The 20539-nt window shown below is 33.3% G+C and overlaps 8 protein-coding genes across 13 annotated transcripts; 4 read left to right on the top strand and 4 right to left on the bottom strand.

The window, feature by feature from the left end:
• Nucleotides 1-1469: 1469 nt before the first annotated feature.
• On the bottom strand, nt 1470-3433 carry LOC107360723 (uncharacterized). Of its 4 annotated transcripts, none has more exons than XM_015927443.3 (5): nt 3291-3433; nt 2385-2507; nt 2171-2329; nt 2070-2108; nt 1470-1981 (listed from the first exon to the last, which is right to left on the bottom strand). In XM_015927443.3, exons 2-5 carry the CDS (start codon nt 2452-2454, stop codon nt 1749-1751), a joined length of 501 nt encoding a protein of 166 aa, XP_015782929.1. In that variant the 5' UTR covers nt 2455-2507; nt 3291-3433; the 3' UTR covers nt 1470-1748. The 4 variants fall into 4 exon arrangements, with proteins under 4 accessions (XP_015782929.1, XP_015782930.1, XP_025016233.1 ...); XM_015927444.3 differs by having other exon boundaries at nt 2385-2504; nt 3291-3431; XM_025160465.2 differs by lacking the exon at nt 3291-3433 and adding an exon at nt 3144-3279 and having other exon boundaries at nt 2385-2504.
• Nucleotides 3434-3519: 86 nt separating this feature from the next.
• On the top strand, nt 3520-7270 carry LOC107360722 (putative delta-1-pyrroline-5-carboxylate synthase). Of its 3 annotated transcripts, XM_015927441.3 has the most exons (10): nt 3520-4299; nt 4737-5118; nt 5175-5318; nt 5385-5740; nt 5882-6077; nt 6154-6462; nt 6535-6630; nt 6697-6913; nt 6996-7063; nt 7134-7270. In XM_015927441.3, the coding sequence occupies exons 1-8, from the start codon at nt 3520-3522 to the stop codon at nt 6807-6809; spliced, it is 2376 nt and encodes a 791-aa protein (XP_015782927.1). In that variant the 3' UTR covers nt 6810-6913; nt 6996-7063; nt 7134-7270. The 3 variants fall into 3 exon arrangements, with proteins under 3 accessions (XP_015782927.1, XP_015782928.1, XP_015782926.1); XM_015927442.3 differs by lacking the exon at nt 7134-7270 and having other exon boundaries at nt 4743-5118; nt 6996-7119; XM_015927440.3 differs by lacking the exon at nt 7134-7270 and having other exon boundaries at nt 6996-7119.
• Nucleotides 7271-11832: 4562 nt separating this feature from the next.
• Nucleotides 11833-13112, top strand: LOC107360263 (serine hydrolase BPHL). The gene is made up of 3 exons (XM_015926892.3): nt 11833-12056; nt 12139-12311; nt 12447-13112. The coding sequence occupies exons 1-3, from the start codon at nt 11909-11911 to the stop codon at nt 12933-12935; spliced, it is 810 nt and encodes a 269-aa protein (XP_015782378.2). The 5' UTR covers nt 11833-11908; the 3' UTR covers nt 12936-13112.
• Nucleotides 13113-13596: 484 nt separating this feature from the next.
• On the bottom strand, nt 13597-14898 carry LOC107360572 (mitochondrial import inner membrane translocase subunit TIM50-C). The gene has a single exon (XM_015927257.3). The coding sequence runs from the start codon at nt 14849-14851 to the stop codon at nt 13748-13750; it is 1104 nt and encodes a 367-aa protein (XP_015782743.1). The 5' UTR covers nt 14852-14898; the 3' UTR covers nt 13597-13747.
• A 47-nt stretch (nt 14899-14945) lies between these two features.
• Nucleotides 14946-16260, top strand: Taz (tafazzin, phospholipid-lysophospholipid transacylase). The gene has a single exon (XM_015927258.3). The coding sequence runs from the start codon at nt 15068-15070 to the stop codon at nt 16016-16018; it is 951 nt and encodes a 316-aa protein (XP_015782744.1). The 5' UTR covers nt 14946-15067; the 3' UTR covers nt 16019-16260.
• LOC149094270 (CUB and sushi domain-containing protein 1-like) lies at nt 16053-17231 on the bottom strand. The gene is made up of 3 exons (XM_089268488.1): nt 16739-17231; nt 16397-16672; nt 16053-16322 (listed from the first exon to the last, which is right to left on the bottom strand). The coding sequence occupies exons 1-3, from the start codon at nt 16956-16958 to the stop codon at nt 16285-16287; spliced, it is 534 nt and encodes a 177-aa protein (XP_089124614.1). The 5' UTR covers nt 16959-17231; the 3' UTR covers nt 16053-16284.
• An 8-nt stretch (nt 17232-17239) lies between these two features.
• NitFhit (ntrilase and fragile histidine triad fusion protein NitFhit) lies at nt 17240-19123 on the bottom strand. The gene is made up of 2 exons (XM_015927255.2): nt 18703-19123; nt 17240-18623 (listed from the first exon to the last, which is right to left on the bottom strand). Exons 1-2 carry the CDS (start codon nt 19097-19099, stop codon nt 17596-17598), a joined length of 1425 nt encoding a protein of 474 aa, XP_015782741.2. The 5' UTR covers nt 19100-19123; the 3' UTR covers nt 17240-17595.
• A 64-nt stretch (nt 19124-19187) lies between these two features.
• On the top strand, nt 19188-20413 carry LOC107360574 (COMM domain-containing protein 10). Its single transcript, XM_015927259.3, has 2 exons — nt 19188-19342; nt 19442-20413. Exons 1-2 carry the CDS (start codon nt 19323-19325, stop codon nt 20034-20036), a joined length of 615 nt encoding a protein of 204 aa, XP_015782745.1. The 5' UTR covers nt 19188-19322; the 3' UTR covers nt 20037-20413.
• The last annotated feature ends 126 nt before the right edge of the window (nt 20414-20539 follow it).

Genomic DNA, 20539 nt, shown 5'->3' with positions numbered 1-20539 from the left:
ACAGTCCATTCAGAGTAATAATGGAAGAAATGAAGATTGAATTTTACAATTAATAATTGTCTATTATAATTAAAGATCAAAATCAACAATCAGTTCAAAGTTTATTCTGAATGTGTAAATATAAGGTAAGATTTAGATTTAAAATTTGATGGGCAGCAAGAGAAGTCCAGCCAAATGTGATATTATTGATTAAAGTATTTGAATTTTAAATAAAAGGAAGCAACCAGTCTGGTATTTTTGTAGCTGTAAATCTGAAACCCCAAACATGAATTTGATTATTGTTAGCATCACTGAATTTTTTCGATTAGCGCCAAATCTTTCCAATCGTTGCAAAAAAATCAATTTTCGTTTGATTTTCTGTTGTAGGAAGGTGAAACTTTCACATCTCAATACAACTATTGGAAATGTTAACAGCTCATTATTGTAAATGATGGACCTTAATACGGCTAAACTTCTGTATTCAACTGGTCGAGCTTCTTGAGAATACAGAATACAGAATACGAATTTTTCTTGAAAGCAATCAATTGGTTTCAATATATCGACGATTGATATCAACGATATGTAAACACTCATATCTTTTGGCAAGCATGAGTTATGGACATATAACCAGCATTAACCGATCTGAAAAGTTTTTATTTTCAGAAAATGTCAGTCAGAGGTCAAATACGAAGTGTTCTTGAATGACCTTGAGCGTTTGAACTCATTGTTCTGCGATCTACTGCTCAAGCTACGAGTCAATTAAATTGCCGCTTATGAATAAATTTGTCTGGAATCATTCAAAAAACAATGTATTATTAAGTCGCATGAAACTTTTTGAAAAAACTGTTATCAAAAAGCTCTTGCTGAAAACTTTTTGTCTAAAGTGAGCCGATTCGAGCCATTAAACGCCGCTCGACTTGCTTCCTTCACTAAATGGTTCGCTCCTGGCTCAATTTGGCTGGCTTCGGTATCTACAAAATTATCCTTTTCGGCGTTTTTTGTGCGAAATATTGAGTTTAGAAAAAATTGAATTCCATTCGATTGCGTGGATTAAATACATTCATAAATATTTGTTTGCGAACCTAAATTTTAGACTGTTTCGGTCCTTAGCCTCTACAGCTTCAACAGTTCATCAGCTCTGACGGTTCCCGTTGCAAGAGACAAAGGATAGATGATCTAGCAGAGAATCACTAGAGTGGATTAATTGTTTAAGCTGTAAAATTTAATTGATATTTACGTAGACGTCAGCAATTAAAAGCCAAAAAACTGTGAATTTACGCGTGCCTTTTTAGGATCTTTGGATGAATTTGAATCATTTTCATTTTCATGTCTATGAATGGCTATAATATCATCATTCATTTATATCAGATAAAATGAACTGTTTTTCGATCTGTCATTTAATCATTACTTAAATGGTAATTTTTAACTATGTTTATTCTGTTGTTTATCTGAATCATCTCTATGAAATAAACAACAAACAATTAAACCCATAATTTTGATGAAATGAAATTTTACTGGCTGCTAGTTGGAAAGGATGAAAGTGTTTAAAGTTGATAAGTTTTTACACGTTTAAAGGTAGAAAAATGAGCAAAAAATGATTCTCATTCAAAAATAGTTCAATGTTCAAACTGAACCTCTCATATATGGTTTATACATTAAATACTAGTATCCAGCGAAGTCATGTTTTGAGCATCTAATTAGATTGGAAAGGACAGTGATATTTGATCGAGATTGATTTGCCAATCGTTGATAAATTGTTTGATAAATGACTATTCATTCAAAACAACTTCCTCTAAATGACCATTTGTAACATTAGAAGATTCGCGATTTGTTTCTTCCTTAACGACTTCAACAGCAACTTTGTCTTTATTTTCCGATGTTTTAATATGATCCAGGCCAATATCAGGATCTGTGCTTTTCGGTCTATTCTTCAGATATAACGTAATATAAGTAACAGCGCCAAGGAAAACAACCATGCTTAATATAACCACAATAGGAACATCTAGAGGGACGGAAAAATTCAGAAACAAAAAGTGATTTCAGGATAACGCAATAAAGTCAAATCACGGTCAATTGTGAGCAATACATACAGTTAATTTTTTTTCCTGAATTGGCTTGAGGTGATGAACCTGCAAAATGGATAAAGATTAATCAGACAAAATTGACAACTTCAATCTTAAGATTTACTCACCACAAATCGTTCTACATTCATCGGAAATCACATCTTTTGAGGAACAATCACATTGCATTGACAAATTTTGAGCAATCAAATCAACACCTTTAGGATTGATCAAAGGACTGATCGAGTTTGGAATCGTTTGATTATCAATTTCAGCCAAAGCAAATAAATCTGTGGATAGAATTGATTTATTAAACTTGTCACTTCTTTCAACAAAAATACTTACTTGCCGTGATGAGGTTAAATATAACAATTGAAATCAAATGCTGAATTTTGGTACTTCCAAGTATTTCCATGTTCCGTTCGAGGTTGAATTCAGTCAATTACACTTGAACACAATTTTATTCTGCTAAGAAAAAAGTGAAACAAATTAAACGAGTGTTCAACTAAATTATAAGGTTTCAACATTCATTTGGATTTACCAATTATCTATTGAATTTACTCGATACGAATCTCAATATCGTTCATCTTCTCCCTCTCAACTCACTCTTACTCATTTTGGACAAAATTTGATATTCATTTGATTCAGTTACAGATAATTTTTCAGTCACAATCATTATGAATCATTAAGCAGCTATCGTACAAGTGTAGCTCAATCTAACTACATAAAACTGTATGGATTTAAAGCTTTGAACTTGTTTAATATTCAATATCAAACTGATCTCGGAGTAATGCTTTTCAATTGTTTAAATTTTGTTTTCATCAATTTGTCGTAATCAAACAGTAATTAAAGTTACAACTAAAGGGGTAAATAGACTATGATGTAAAACCGGTTAAAAATTGGACTCAATGTATGACCTTTTCTCACATTAGTAGCTCTTTCATTTAGAGTCGTTATGATCAACTAAAATATGTATTAACAGTCTTTAATTATTCGCATGAAATAAACGGGTGACTTGTATCTTGATTATTCTGGTTAATTGCCTGATACCTATTAATAGCCTTTCAGCTTTTTAATGTCAAGATTTCCTCATACAAAATTTACCTAAATTATTTTCCCTATCCTTGCTTTTTGTATTATCCAGTGTATTGTCTTTGTTTGTGTTATGATTTAAATCAATTTATAGCAGGTTATATCTATGTTTTTCAACACAACTCTGCGAATGATTGGTTGATTAAAATTTCAACTCACAACATTTTACATCAAGACATTCTCCGTACTTCTTGGTGGATCAAAAATCAAAATGATTTCCATTGACAAAATTCCCAGTTCGTTTTTGTTTCTTTAACTTAGAGAAATGATCCAGAAAAAAATAAGATAACAGCATAACGGTCATAAAATTTTACAATATAAATAAAGTAGCATTCATAATCAAATCCATCCATTGTGATTTAGTCCTCCAAGAAAATCTCGCTTCAATATGTATGTTTGTCGTGTAAACATGATGTACTTTGTTTTACGCACCAAAAATTTCATCCCAATAAGTTTCAGACAGCAATTGTTGTCAAAATCATGTTTTAAAAGGTCGTTGAGTAACAATTTGCATTATGGTCATGGTGAACATGTTAATGATGTGATCAGCTTTCATCCTGTCGTCACAGAGGCCATAAACTCGATAGAAAATGGATTGACCAAGAAGAATCCATACGAAAGTCGTGAAGATCTTCGAAGAGCTCAAAGAATTGTGGTTAAACTTGGGAGTGCTGTTTTAACCAGAGAAGACCAGTCTGGCTTAGCTCTTGGACGGTTAGCCTCCATTGTTGAACAAGTCTGTGAGCTTCGTGATACAGGTAAAGATGTTATTATAGTAACAAGCGGGTCAGTTGCCTTGGGTAAGCAAAAAATATCTACAGAATTGAGAATGTCTCGATCAATGCGACAAACACTTCGACAGATGACTACTCAATTAAGTAATGAAGATCAAACTTTACAAGTTCGTGCTGCTGCTGCTATTGGACAGAGCAATTTGATGGCTTTGTATGACACCATGTTTACCCAGTATGGCGTTAAAATTGCTCAAGTATTGGCTACCAAAAGTGACTTTCACAATCCAGTAAGCCGTATCAATTTAGATTATACAATAGACGACTTACTACATCTTAACATTGTACCAATTGTTAACACAAATGATGTTATTGTTTCACCAATGCTGCCTGATCATCCAGAAATTATCCAAGAATCCGAAACCACACATAGAGAGGTAATAACCATATTCATTTTCATGCTTAGATTCAATATTAAGCACATCAAGCATTAATTACAACGGCAAATCATAAAAGATAAAAAAGAGATTTACAGAATAAGATATATGATCTAGACATAGACACTATAGACATAGATCAATATAGACATATGAAATAGATTAGTTCATTCACAGCTGAATCACAAATTAGATAAACGTTACTTAGTTTGCAACCCTTTAATTTAACAATCTATAATTTTTAATTAACATTGCTAATTTAATAATCATCTTTTACATGATTGAGTCAATCAGATCATCTGATTCAGATGACTCCAAAAATATTCAAATCTTCTTTTTTGCCTTTGCTTTCGTTGCCAGTGTTAACGGCTCACTTGACGCGCTCAAATTAAATTTTCATTTGCTGCTTTTTATTCTGAAATTAAATGTAATCACAGCAACAGATTTCGATAAATGACAATGACAGTCTTGCTGCATTACTTTCTGTTGAAATTGGAGCTGATCTACTCATCCTTCTATCTGATGTTGATGGAGTTTACACTGGTCCTCCAGGTCAAGAAGGGTCTAAATTGATCAACGTCTATTCAACTCGAAGTGACAGCTCCATTAAGTTTGGCATCAATAACAAAGTTGGAACTGGCGGGATGAAATCTAAAGTAGATGCTGCTTCTTGGGCCTTGGAAAGAGGAGTTACTACCGTTATTTGTAATGGACACGAACCTGATGCAATTAAACGAATTATTGATGGATTTGCAATAGGAACCTTTTTTACCAATCATCAAACGAAGACTTCATCAGCTGAAGCATTAGCTGCTAAAGGTTAGCAAGATTTTTATTTTTATTCACATTTTTAAATTATTTAATTTCTTCAATAGCTCGAATCGGTGGATCTAAATTGCAATTTTTAAAGCCTGAAGAGCGATCAGATATCTTAAGTACACTTGCTGATCTTTTGGTTGAAAACGAGTCAAAGATTTTGAAGGAGAACCAGAAGGACCTAAGAAAAGGCGAGCAAACAGGTATTGTAATCTATTTACTTGAATATAATTAGTGAGATAATCGATTGATTTTATTCTTCTTTGTAGGTCTATCTAAGGTTTTAATGTCCAGACTGAAATTGGATGATAAAAAACTAAAGAGTTTAGCAGATGGCTTGAAATTTATAGCTGAAAATTCAAAAGGCATGTTGAATCGCGTCATTAAGGAAACAGTTCTGGCTGATGAGTTGATACTCAAACAAATTACAGTACCAATAGGAAATATTTTGGTTATATTTGAATCAAGGCCTGATTGTCTCCCACAAATCGCTGGTCTTTGTATTGCCACTGGAAATGGCCTGATTTTAAAAGGAGGTAAAGAAGCTAGCCATTCTAACCAATATCTTTGGGAACTTGTCCAACAAGCTCTTTCAAAGTATGGTGTTGAAGATGCTGTTGCATTGGTAAGTTTTTATAACTGGAAAAGATTCAGTTGGAATATCTTGTCGCTCTCATGGTACCTTAATAGTTGAGAAAAGATATTCATTATCATTGTTACCCACTCACATGTTGCTATTTCAACTCTACAACCCTTGTTTTTGCAGGTTAATTCCAGACAAGAAATTAGTGAATTAATAACTTATGAGGATCAAATTGACTTGATTGTACCTCGTGGCTCTTACGAATTGGTTCGTGATATCAGAGAAAAGGCTGGTAAAATTCCGGTTCTAGGTCATTCTGAAGGAATATGCCATGTTTATGTTGACAAAGATGCTGATTTAAAGAAAACCGTTGATATTGGTAAATATTTGACTATTCGATGCATTGATTTATCAAAATTCGTGCAACTATTAATAACTTTTGTTTTTTTGAACAGTAATCAACTCTAAATGTAACTATCCTTCAGCTTGCAATTCCATGGAAACACTTCTACTTCACCAGTCTTTGGTCAACATCGATTTTTTCTCGCAACTCTGCAATGAATTGAAATCCAAAGGAGTGACAGTTTATTCTGGTCCAAAGTTATTCAATGCTTTAACATTTTCCCCACCATTAACAACATCATTAAAGAAGGAGTACGGAGGCTTAGAGTGTACGATAGAACTGGTCGGTAATGTTGAGGAGGCAATCAACCACATTAATGCCTATGGAAGTGGCCATACAGACGTTATTGTTACAGAAAATGGTAAAATTAAATTAACCATTCTCGATATAAATTATCGGTATTAACTCATTCAACTTCACTGTTTTCTTATAGATCAAGCCGCTAACTTATTCCTCCAAAAAGTCGACAGTGCATGTTGTTTCCATAATTGTAGCTCAAGATTTGCTGATGGATATCGCTTCGGTCTTGGTAAGTTTCCTGAATCCTGTTTGAATCTATTTATTCATTTTAATTTTTATATCTATTATATGATAGGAGCTGAGGTTGGTATAAGCACAGAAAAAATCCATGCTCGAGGACCAGTAGGTATGGAAGGCCTTTTATCAACAAAATGGATTCTACATGGAAATGGACAAGTTGTTCAATAGTTTTATAAAACAGAAATGGATACTCTATTGAAATTGGTTTAAATCTTGCACTTGTTAAAGCATCAGCCTTTTTGATTATCACAATGGACTGTTGATATTTCTGAGTATGTTTTGTTATCTATGACTCTTTATAGTCGTCAATAATTTTCACAATTAGTTTTTATTGATTTATACTCGTCTTTGCAGGTTACAAGATCATCATCAACAATCTGTTAATAGGCCAACGGAAACTTTATGAAAGTTGAAGAGTGGAAGTAAATATTGATATTGAGCTTATTTTGATTAAATTAAAGATAATCGATTCATGGAACCTGTAATTTGCAGAATTTCATTGACTATTTTTGATTCAATAATTGATGGTGGTAGCGTTGGTGTTGTGAGGATGCTTTTGGGAATATTATTGGTTCAAGGTCCACATTTTGCTGCAATACAAACAAACTCTTTGAAATCGGATAATTGACTTCACTTAATCGGTCGTATGGCTTTTCAGGTTCCATGGATTCCCTTTCTTGGAAAAACGGAAAAAGTTTCAAACAAAAATAAACTGATTTGGGAAACATTAAATAATTGCGCTCTTATCTCAACTTGGCTAGTAAAATGTAGAATGTGTCTTACGATCAAAAAAATTATGAAAATTCTGGTCTGATTTGGCTAGAAAACATCCAAAAAATATTTTGTACTTTTTACCATTGAAATGCAATAAAATTTGAACTTAAAAAAGTAAAAAATCAAACTTACTTCAGAGGCATTCGATTGAAAATTTTTGCAAACCTTATGAAGGGTAGATTTCGTGCTTCTTGAAATGATTCAATGAATCATTCTTGACTCGAATCTCAGATTCAAATTAATTCTTACTTTTATTCATTCATTTTCATTGTTTTTATTATAAATCAAATTATCTTTTAAATTGTCTAACAAGGAAAGTGCCTTTGCTGGTACGATCATTTTCAATTTTTTTCAGGCTCATATTGTAGAGGGCAAAAAATAATTAGACACGTATTTTTGCTTTTGTTTCGCTAGTGCGCGGTTATTGATATTTAAGCACTTTTTATTAAAGATAAAGCATTTAGTAATGCACTGCAGCCACTGAAAAGTACATAAAACAGATGAAAAGCAGAAAATGAAAATCTCATAATGAAAATTGTAAATCATTTTTCAGTAACTCCAATAGATTACAATGCAATATCCTCGCTTAAAAGTGCTTAAATATCAATAACCGCGCACTAGCGAAACAAAAGCAAAAATATGTGTCTAATTATTTTTTGCCCTCTACAATATAAGCCCGAAAAAAATTGAAAATGATCGTACCAGCAAAGGCACTTTCCTTGTAAGTTTTCCTAACTATTTTGTTCCGGTAAGGCTGTAGAAGTAACCATCGGCTGACTCTCGCCTTCTTACTTACGGCTTATGTCCAGCTTAGCTTCGATTCGAAGGAAACCTTTTAAGCGGCATTTTAGAAAAGATGTTTGGGGGATAAACACAATTAATAAAAGTAATAACAAATGTCAAAGATTAGCACAAGATGAATTTAATCAAAGTCAAAAAGATCACAGTTCAACGGATTATTTTGGAGATGTTCAAGGGTAGTTTGGAAGTTAATTCCAGGCAAATTTAATTCACTAATTAAAGCATATGGTTAAGATTAAATTGAAAGATATATAAACAGAAAAACTTACCTAATTAACTACGTTAATTAACCTCGTTAACTAATGACCAAAAAAGCAAATCTGGGTATTTGGTGGAATCGACCGAGAGTCAAAGTTATGTTTTGCTGAGATAGTGGAAAAGAGAGATGAAAAAACTCTTCTTGATTTGATATCATAGCCATATCATTCCGGGGACAACAATTTATTCTGATGGTTGGAGCAGCTATCAAAATCTACGGCTGCATGGTGGTAAACATGGAACTGTTAACCATTCGGAAAATTTTCTGGAGTTGATGATGCTGAATGGTGCTAGTCCTAGTGACATCCCGCCATGCAAGTCTAAACTGCCAATGAAATTTAAATTTTTTATGTAAGATATTTTGAAATTGGTTTAAACTTCTTTGAACAAATCTGAATCGGATTTTTTATGTTTGGATGTTTTCAGGTAGAATCCTTTTTACTTATTTTTACTTCAAAACTTCAATCTTTTTAAGTCAATTCAACAATTCGATTGTAGTCCCTATTACAGTTTTCATAAACCTTGCGATGTGTCTTCATAGGAGCTAAACTTAGTATTCTTATTAAATTCAAATAAAGTTCTTGAACCTTAAAAAGTTTCTCTATCTTAAAATAGTGTTGACCATCTCTAACGAGATCTCCCAATTCACGGTAGATTGACACCAATTACTCAGCTTGTTCAATTATGTCTGGTGAATTTATTAGAAAGGTCATTTTCTGAAATTGCAAAATTTACTAACCCGAAAGTGTTAGTCACATGTTCATAACTCATACCATTGGAAAGATGGAATGAATTTTTCCTTATTAACGCAATGTTAAGTGATCACTCATATCCTTCAGCCAGTATGAGTTATGAATATCTGACTAACAATTTCAGAAAAGGACCTTTCAAGGTCAATTAGAGGTCAAATAAAGAATTGACCTTGAATAACCTTTAGCACTCGAACTTATGGTTGTGCAATTTGAATAAACTTATGGTTCAAGTCCGAAGTCTGTAGCACTAACCGTTCGTGAGTTATGCCTGCATGAAGGCGTAAAATGAAAAAAACGCCCAGTACTTCTGAACCATAATCTTGAATCATTTCTGCATCAGATTTTCCCTCTAAATATTTTGTTTGACTTTGTTCTTTGTAAAAAATCATCAAATCAAATCAGAGATTCAAATGCTATAAGTGATCCTAGATACGAATTTCAAACTTGTAGTGAAAGAAAGTGTGCAGTCTTCTATTCAGATTACCGTAGCGAAACCTTTCACTTAGGCAAACAGAAATGCGTGTCTTCGTTTGATTCGATAAAGATGCGGAAAATTTATCTACAAAAGTAGCAGATCTCGACTTTATACGGCGCAATTAATCAAAAATCAAGATAAATCATTGTACAAAAGTCTAATGTTAAAGACAAAAGAGACTTACACTTGGGTGTAAAATCTTCTGATTTTCTGTCTTTTACAGTGAGGAAACAATTAAGAAGAATTAAAAACCAGTTAATAAATGGAAGACCAAGGTTGATCAGCAATCATGGAAATAAACAGGCAGGCAGAAGCTTGCTGATGGTTGTTAAAACAAACTCAATAAATGAAGAGACAAATTCACTTGTTCAGTTGCTTTTAAGTATTTTAAATTAATAGAACGATCACGAACCGAATTATCGCAAATTGTTAATTTTGAAGCAATACCTATTATAATAACGTTACAATGTATAATATTTCTTGAGATTGTTTATGACCATTTCAATTGAAGCTCAATGTCATCTACCGACGTTCAGGCTTCGATTGCTTCAAGTGTGCCCACAATCAGTTTAAACAAGTTAAAATTTCTAACCATAAAATAATTATAAAGTTATAAAATTGTTGAAACAGTAAAACAAATTTATTCCTAGAGAAATCACCAATTTACCTGGAATTTCAGTTAAACAGTTGAACAATGCGAACGAATGCAAATAACTACTACCTAGAAATGCATATTGATATCGAATATCAGAACACAATTTTTCAACTTGAGCCTGTTCACACTTGAGCTTTCTACACTTGTAGATACAGCAGAAACTTTCCAGGCAATGTTCACATATTGCGAAAGCCTCTTGATTAATTCGCAGTTTTCAATCGGCAGATCAATTGAAAATGAGATTAAAATCTTGTTTTCCAATTATCGGTTTCAGTGTTGACAACATGATACTCTTGAAGATACAAGATGTTGAATAAAAAATGTTACAAATCTAATCTAAAGACAGACGAAACCAATTTATCGTCACCGATCCTATGCTGCTGAGGAAGTGATGGATGCATGAAATTTTGCTGAGTGAGTAGCGTCAATAAGCTACTTGAAATGAGTTACATCAGACTTCTGTTTCAGTTGACCTTTTGATATCAAAGGACGCACAAGGCTGTTCAGATTATCATTTGATACAATTGACATCGATAAACTGCACTTGCCTGAGAATATAGAACTGTTTTTAATGTTATTCCTATTCTTCAGTTGGTTGATTTATGCTCTATATTCATAATTTAGATGCCTTGATCAATGATTAGTATTTGAACAAATGAAAATCAACAAAAATTATAAATGTAAAGACGAAAGGAGTGATAATTATGTTTGCATAATTTTCACCTCAATTTTAACATCAAAGGAACAAAATCTTACAGGAAGATTTGCTTGCGCTTTGATATTAAAAGGTGAATCAATGAGTGAAAAAAATTGAAAGTATAATAGGTTAGGTCTTACTCTTTGTCCGAGACATTAAACAATCGGATACGGTTAGTTTAAAATATATCAACACGAACTGGTTAAATGATTTTCTGTTCAATATTTTACAGAAGGCAATTAAGTTAAAAATTATAGAATCGGAATGAAATTCGATTGAAAATTAGCCAATTCTCAATGACGAAAAATTCAAAATGATAAGTTCCAATGGCTACATGTAAGACGCAGAGTAACTCTGTGATGTAAAGCTTCGTCCTCTTCATAATTACACAACATGTAATACACACCCTTTCAAAATATGATATAATTTTTCATTGAATCGCGATAATTTTTCAACATGTCTCGAGATCGTTACTTATCAAGTATAATATAATCCTCAGAGTTTTCTGAATAGTGCTTTAACTATCACTTTTATCAACATAGACTATATTTTACAACTATTTTTTATTCTTTTTCATTTTCTTTATCCACTTGTTGATTAAGATTCTGAGTGCTGAATATTTAATCAAATTACTTAATAACATGTGCCATCTAATTATCTTTTGATGATGATTACAGACAACCTTAAAAGGTTGTCTTGGGCTATGACGACTCTGTTGTTGAAAAGTGTAAAAGTGTATAAAAAGGATTCCAAAAACTTTTTTCTCATCATTATTTCCTTGATCTTACTTTAATAGCTGTTCAATCGCTCAGTTTAAACTGTTTTTGTTTATTCGTCTTGTTATTTTCCCTCAAAATGCCTGAAAACATTTACAGAAATACAAATTGCCAAAACATCGATAACGATGTAGTCGTTGGTTATTTTGAGCAAGACGGTTACAAGATTCATTATGAAAAGGTTGGTCATGGAGATTGTGTTGTGTTCATGGCTCCAGGAGGTTGTGGTAAGTATTATTAATATTAATAGTTAATCTGAATCTACATAAAAGTTGTTCGACTAACGTCATTTCATATTTACTTTCACAGGTAATGCAAGAGCTGATTTAGGTCCGATATTCGATGGCTTTGATAGAAACAAATTCACCCTGGTTGGCTGGGATTCACCAGGTTTCGGGTTGAGTCGACCTTTCCGTGATTATAAGCGACATGAAGAAAACTTTTACCAATATGACGCTGAAACTGCTGTCAACTTGATGCAGGTAAATATACAAGTTTCCAGATTTATATATAATTTATGATTTTCTCGCCATTTCTTGTTTCAGCTCTTTTACCTTGAGAATGATTGAAATTTCAAATATTAAACAGAAGTTGACTTTTGTCTATTTTATCATTAGTATTTAGGTTACGATAGTTTCTCTATGATGGGTTGGAGTGAAGGCAGCAGAACAGCTTTAATGGCCGCAATTTTATTTCCTGCTAAAATTGACAAGGTTGTTGTTTGGGCATCCCTTGCCATGATGACTGAAAAGTTCAAAGACTCGTGGTTGAGGCTTATCAACACTTCTGCTTGGTCAGAAAAAAGAATGAAAAAATATCTAAAATTATATGGAAATCGAGAGACCATTGATAAGGTTTGGTATCGTCAAACTGAAACATTTATTACAAAATCTAACCTCACTTCGGACAGGTTAAATCAAATACAATGTCCAGTCTTTGTTTTAAATGGATCTAAAGATGTCATGGTTCCAGTGGAGTTTTTTAACCAGTTAGTAGCCAATATTCCTGATGTTGAATCACATCTATTTCCTGATGGTGGACATGATATTCATTTTACACACTCGGAAAAGTTCAATGGAAAGGTTCAAAGATTTCTTTTGAATTAACTTGAAATATGATGAGTATCATATTCATAACATTTAGCCAAATATTTTGCCATTTTTTATTATAATTTCAAACATTTAAGCAGTATGCAAAAACATGAATTTTAACATGTCTCCATGATCTAACTTATTTTTATCAAGAACAATTTTACTTTAATAAAGAAAAAATTTAAATATCAATTAATTGAGAATTAATTTGATTTGAACTTTCTTTGATGAGTTTCTTAACCTTTTTTGTTATTTGATTGACTGTTTTTGTAATTTTAATCACCGAAATCGATCTCTACTTTTTACTGTAGTAAAACTGGTCATCGAATCGCTGAATCTCGTAAGAAGTCGGATGAAAATAAAGAAAATACTTCAAATGCTAATACCGGGTGTTAGAAAAGAACTCCGGACGTTTGAATGATAATATATTCGAAAAATATTCGGGTGCAAACATCCGAAGTTCATTTCTTAACAACCCGTACTAACCCTACACCAAGTAGTTCGAGAGTCTTGAAGTTTTGAATGGAAATGTTGTTTCTTGTTGAGAAAAGCCACAATCAATTTGACAAATCTCAGATGATCATTGCCCGTTCTTTGACCAATCGAGCTCGTTCAGTCTTCAGCGTTCGTAAAAACTTTAACAAAAATACCCTTTACAAACCAAGAGTAAGAAACATAATTTTAAATCACTATTTATTATTCTGACTGGAAAATAAACAAGATAATTTTCGTCAAATTTACGGATACAATAAGTTTGACAATAGTTTTTAGTAAGATAAGTTTTTAGTTACAATGCTTTAGTTACAATTAGGACTATGTGATTAGAACTATTTACGCTTAAATGTGCTCACAAATGACTGACTCTTTGTTTTGTTTTTCTGTTCTTCTTCTTTTTCCATGGCTAATCTTTGATTTTCTTTGAAAGCCTCCAGTGGATCATCGAATTGTTGATAATGACGAATAATAGGTCTAACATCATTAACATCTTGAACTGCAATGGTGCGCAGGAAAAGCGCTAATTCAAATAATACTTTGTCATTATCTTCTCCTTCGTATTTTTTTAATATTAAACAATTATCTGGGTTCAATTGACAGGCATCTTTCTCCCAATCTACCATGATTACCTTGGACAGATCTCTATTCAAACAATTTAAATCTTTAAGACGAACTCCATTCATGTATCGGGTTGAATCTCGGAAAAGCCAATGCATCACATTTGCTTTAGGATCTAAACTTTCAATCATTCCTGCTGTTGTCCAACCAGAGTCTGAGGTGAAAACAACAACTTCAAATAAAGGTGGGCCACATTGAGTAAGAAAATAATCGACAAAGGGTCTCCTCTTGAATCTCCAGCCTGTTTTGTAGGTCCATTCTGGATTAAATAGTAAACCATTTGATTCTATGACTAAAGTATATTTAGGTTGGATATAAGGATGCTCCAATGGCGGAGGAAGCAATAAGTCCCGTGATGGTTCTTTATAAATTTGCCATTCCCTTTTGAATTTATCAATAGTCCTTAAAATATATTGTAAAGCGATGGATCTTTCGGAGAATTGGTCACGAATAGGTTTTCCTTCCTCGTCAAGTTCAGGTTTACCCCATTCATGGAGAGCTAAAACAGTGGAACCGGTGAAAAATGTGAGCAATCCCCACATACTCCATCGAACAGTTCTTTCCATTTTTCGTTTCTTTTCTTTTGCTTCGTCATCGTTGATATTTACAGTTGAAATAAAACGATGAAATGAACTTTTGTGGCGAAAAAGATTGCTTACAGCACCATGAAAAGGATCGAAATTATTACTGCTAACAGAAAATGCTTGAGTATCCAAACAAAATACAGGACGTGCTCGATTTACCAATAGATGTTTTACTGTCACTTTACGGAGGCACGAGGCAACGCTAAATACAGCACGACCATTAATCACAAACATGATACAGATATTTATTAAAACGACAAATTACTGAAAATTGAATACTAAAAAAAAAGATTAATTTGTCAGCTGATAAACATGTGGATTCAAGTATCCGAGTATCGATGTATCGTATATCATAATATCAGTTTCTTTCATTTGTTTGTTGTTTTTTTATTATCAAGAATTGTTTATATTTCTTACAATTAAATCAGTATTAATACAATCAAGTTATGAATGTTGAGAGAAAACGGTACAAGTAACCCACCGTGGAAGCCATGGAGGACTGATTTGTTTCCATTGGGTAAACCATTATCATCTCGTCACAACTTGGTTAAATTAGGCTCAGCTGTTAATGTGGTAATTGTTGGTCTAGCTGCCAAATTATGGACCAAGTTGAATCACTTTACTGTTGTTAATCATGAAAGCTTCATCAAAGCCGCTGAACAAAATTACAATGGATCATCGAACAAACCACTGTTAACTATTTCCAACCATTCATCATGTTTGGATGATCCTGTTCTTTGGGGAGCTTTATTACCCTGGTCTTGGCAAATAAACAATGATAGACATCGTTGGATTGGTGCTGCTGATGATATCTGTTTCACCAAATCATGGCATACATTATTTTTTGGAATGGGACAAACATTTCCTGTGGAAAGAGGCAAAGGAATTTACCAACCAGCTATTGATTTTGCTATACAATTGTTGAGGGACAAAAAATTTCTGCATTGTTTCCCTCAAGGAAAGGTTGCTGAAGAGTTTGATGTTGACAATGTCAAGCTAGTCAATTCCAACTGCCATTCTCAGTTAACATTGAGTAATAAAGAAGATCATGATGCTAAACCTTACCACTTCAAATGGGGAGTAAGCCGTTTAATTTTGGAAACCTTAGAACCAGGAGGAGCTATTGATCAACTCGAATTGTTACCCTTTTATCATATTGGAATGAATGAAATTCTGCCCAATGTTAAACCATATATACCTCGTATAATGAAACGTGTAACTGTCTATATAAGGAAAGAAGGCTCTATTCAATTTGATAATGATCTAATCAATTGGATTTGCCAACAGCATGTTATATCTTGTAAAACAATGGAGGATAAACGGATCGCTATTTGTAAATATTTGGAAAATGAAGTCAAAAAGCTGAAATTGGAAGCCATGAAGGCTCATTGGTCAATTTGAAGCTCACCGCATCCGAACAATTAACATTGTAAAATAATTGAAAACTGTCGACTGAATAGACTTTTATTTATTACAAGAAGTACTATAAATTACACGAAAATGCTGCAATACAAATATTTGGTGAATTTTATATTGGAAAAAAATTAGGGAAAGTAGCATTTAGATTCTAATTCCCATAAATCAAGAATAAGATTTTTGTTTTAGGTTTTGATCATACCAAATAAACACAATCAGAATGATTATCTTGATGAGATTATTTGTTTACCTCAACCCAGCCAACGTCTAATAAGTAGATACCAACGAGCTGTCGTTCGAAAGGAAAGAAAAATATAAACAATTAAGTTAGTTATTTTACCCGTGGCTATCAAATAAACTTACTCTGAGTTTGTGGTACACAGGTTGGAGTTGCTGCTGACCAAGTGCCTGTACTGAGACAAGACAATATGGAAGTGCCTCTAATCACAAAACCTGGTCTGCACTGGAAAGCGCAGGTACCACCAACAATTCCTGGTGAACAATTTCCAGAATACAAACCATTAACTGGAACCGCTAAACTTGCGCAATTTGCTTGTCCGATAAAACCCTGTCCAAAATTGGCTCCAAAACCTTGACCAAAATTTGTACCGAATCCTTGTCCAAATCCAGTTCCAAAACCTAGTAATGAAGATATAACATACAATTACTCACCTACAAATGACTAGGATTTTCAGTTAATCATACAATTGAATGGCGTTCCTGACCATAATCCGTTGACTTGACAAATTTGCGACTGAACGACACCCGTTGAAGTACACCGAATGGAACAAACTGAATTTGTTACTGTTGAACATCCAGAAATAACAATAGCCCCTGGAGGAATGTTAATCATGGGACAATCAGTCGAAACATGTTTAAACAGTACAATAAAAATTGAAAGGAAACTTATAGTTCGGTAAAACATCTTTCTGAATTCAAATACCCGATTTGTGAATTTGTACGTAAGTTGTAAAATAGTTTGCTGATAATGGATTGATTTTTAACCGTAAAATGATGGTTTCAATCGATGACAATTTTGTTTGAATTAGAGTAAAATTTGGACCTTGTACAAACATCGTTGCGATTATATCCTCATATTAAAGAGCTGCAACACAAACATTAATAATTAAAGTAAAAAAGTGAATGAAAACCAGCAAATTATGGGTTACTATACGACCGAATCAATGATGTTTACTTCAAACCAGATTACATTTGTACTAAATGCAATTTTATTTACTTAACTCTCAATATTTAATCATCATGTCCTGATTGGACATATCCGGTGATTTATTAACACATTGTTGTTGGGTTTTTTTGAATCCTTTTGTTAATCAAAGGTAAAATTTGTTTGAATCAAGTTTCAATTTAATTCTGAATCTATTCCAGTGAAAGCTTTTCATCTCATTAAATCGCTTTCAAATAAGCGTAAAAAATATTGTTGGCCAACAAAATTATCAATAATATGATAACAATTAAACAATAAAGACATAATAAACAAATCATAACAGTCCCATGGTGACGATTAAAAGGATTAAAGGATTCACTAAGTTTTCATTAGACCACTAATGATAAAAATATTTACGCATTCGATCGCTTTCAGCTTTCATGTCAGATGCACTTCTTATTGGTTTATCACTTTTATCATGAGTTGCTAATGCAAATATGAAATCGGCTTCAAAATCGTTAGGTTTTCTTGCCACAACATGAGCATGAAGATGTTCAACTGAGCGTCCAGCATCAGGTCCGTCTTGAATAGCAATTGATGATGAAGTTGCTGAATACTCGGTTTCCAAGGCTTTTTGAACTTTTTGGATGCAAGTAAAGAAATCAGTTATTTCAGCTGAGGTAAGGTCAGTTACACGAACAGCACCAGCCCTTAAAGGAGCGACCAACGAATGTCCTGGAAGGAAAGGTCTATGGTTTACAAATGCATAAGAATGTTGAGTACGATAAAAAACTTGGCTTGGGTGAATTTTAACAGGTCCGAAATTATATTCAGATTCAGCATCTGGATCACAATTTTCTATAGGAGTAATTACTTCACCATACAGGTCGCTTCTTCGATCAGTCCAAACGGGTAACTTGGCTCGAACTTTACGTTGAAGCTCAGGGTCAATTATAGCTATTGCTAAACCCACTTCTTCACCCACTTGAGCAATTATGCTACCCCAAGGGTCAACTACCATGGAATGACCCCATGAAGATCGTTTGCTGTTATGGAATCCCGTTTGAGCTGCTGCTACTACATAACATTGATTCTCTATGGCACGACAACGAAGAAGTGTTTCCCAATGAGCTGATCCTGTAGGCACTGTAAATGATGAAGGATAGGATAAGATATCGGCTCCAGCTTTTGCCAGAGATATTGCAAGCTCAGGGAACCTCACATCGTAACAAATACCAAGACCAAGTTTACCGACAGGAGTTTGAACAGGTGGGACTATCTTATCACCAGCAACTGAAAATTCAGATTCAACCAGATGAACGACACCGGGAATATCAAGGTTGAAAAGGTGAGTTTTACGATAAACTGAGACGATTTCTCCAGAGCTATTGATAACAATGTGAGCATTGGATGCTTTACCATCCTCTAGAAAAAAATGAAATAATACAAAATGTTATTAAAGATAGCTTAAATTAGATGAATAAATTTAGCTATTTTTTCTTACCATTGTGTTCTCGTTTTTCATGCAAACCACCTAGGGAAAGCCAAATATTGCAAGATTTAGCTAAATCTCGATATTTAGTGATCAATGGACCATCAAGCGGCTCCAATTTGGCTAAAGTGTCCTTCCTTGTCTCATTGATCATATCAAAACATTCAGGTAGAAATGCCATTGAACAGCCATTTGATGAAGCTTCTTGAATTAACTTTTCACTCACATTATAGTTTTCCTCTTTGTTAGCTTTACAGTTAAGCTGACAAACAGCAATTAATTTTTTACCTTTAAGATGGGCATTTTCCGCCATTCTGCTAAGAAGTCTAATTGGTTGGATCGAAGATGAGGCCTCAAAAGAATGAAAATTCGAAGATATCAATGAAAAAATTAATTTACGGGTAAGCATGTTCTACCAATGTAAACAAACTAAACCTGTTTATATCTGATGCTATGAACCCAGCTGATCATTTTTATGTTGAAGCATGATCATAGACTAAAGTTACCAAAGGTAGTTTTTGATTGAAGGCGTTTATCCATCTAATATTAAAGCTGTTAAGAAATTTATTATTTACTTTTAATCTATTGAAACATTAATTCAACACCGAAATTGTGATCATCATCCAATAAAAATGTTTGAAGACATACCGGAGTAAGTATTGTTTTCTTATTTTTCCAATGCAATAAACTGTTTCAACTTGAATTTCAATGCTAATCCTAATAATTATCTTTCTATATTGTATCGGTTTAGATTGTCCAATAACGTGGAGCTTATTAACAATTTGGATTCAGCTAAATTCAGGCCTCTGATGACACGAATATTTGAAAGACTGACATTTGATGATGATAAAATATTCAACCAGGAGGAAGAGGAGAAACTGATGAAAGTGTTCAATATTCCAAATCAAGATGTTTTGGGCGATTTGATTGACTGTTTGGTTTCAATATCAAGAAAAGTAGTCTACAATTTATCTAAACCTAAATCAGTGTTACCACAATTAATGAATATTGGTATGGCTGAGGAGAAAGCTGTCACATTTGCCCAAGCCTGGGCCAATTGCTCAGCTGACAAAGTGAATCAGCTCAAACAGGAAACCTTTGGGTTATCTTCAAGTCTTCTTACTGATGTTAATTGGAAAGTCAGAGTTCAATGTAACCAGAATAATGCTTCTAATTTGGAAAAGATCAAAATGCAACTAGATTTAGAGCTGTTATCAAATGACGATGACGAAGGAAAGAAACACTCTCTAGAATTTGACTCGGATCAGTTGAAAAGTTTCTACAACCAATTAGAGGAAATTCAAAATCAAATCGATTCCAAGATACTTCAGTTACCTTCGAGTTAAACGAAATAAACTAAAGATTTGAATTTCAATCTTAATACCAAACAGATTTTCTCAACTAAATCATGGTCATGGTCAAGTTTATTTCCTGACGATTTGACAATATGGCTAATCTTATACTAAAGATTGTAATGTATTATAAAACCTAATTCAAGTACAATGAATTGTCTTGCATATGATTGTGGGAATGCGTCAAAGGCTGGTACATACTGAATCGCGAAGTCATACCATGGCAAGTTTCGACGCACAATGCACTTCCAATAAAACGTCCATTTCTTGAGCTAATCTATTTCATCTTGATTTATTCACTTTGTTACCGGATTGATATTTGAAACAAAAATTAAAAACCCCAATCAAATAGGGTTGCTACTTTATTTATATATTTCTTGATGATCTTTATTTTAGAGGGAACAATAATTGAGTCAACAATTGATTAATGGGTCAAAGTGTTGTTTAAACTGTGACTATCTCAATTCCGTGCAAATTAATTTAATTTAAACGATGTG

This window comes from Tetranychus urticae, chromosome 2 (genome assembly GCF_039701765.1).
Source record: "Tetranychus urticae isolate SD_2017Ah chromosome 2, NJAU_TeUrti_SD_1.0, whole genome shotgun sequence".
NCBI classification, from domain to species: Eukaryota; Metazoa; Arthropoda; class Arachnida; order Trombidiformes; family Tetranychidae; genus Tetranychus; species Tetranychus urticae.
This window is presented reverse-complemented; position numbering and strand designations above follow the sequence as displayed.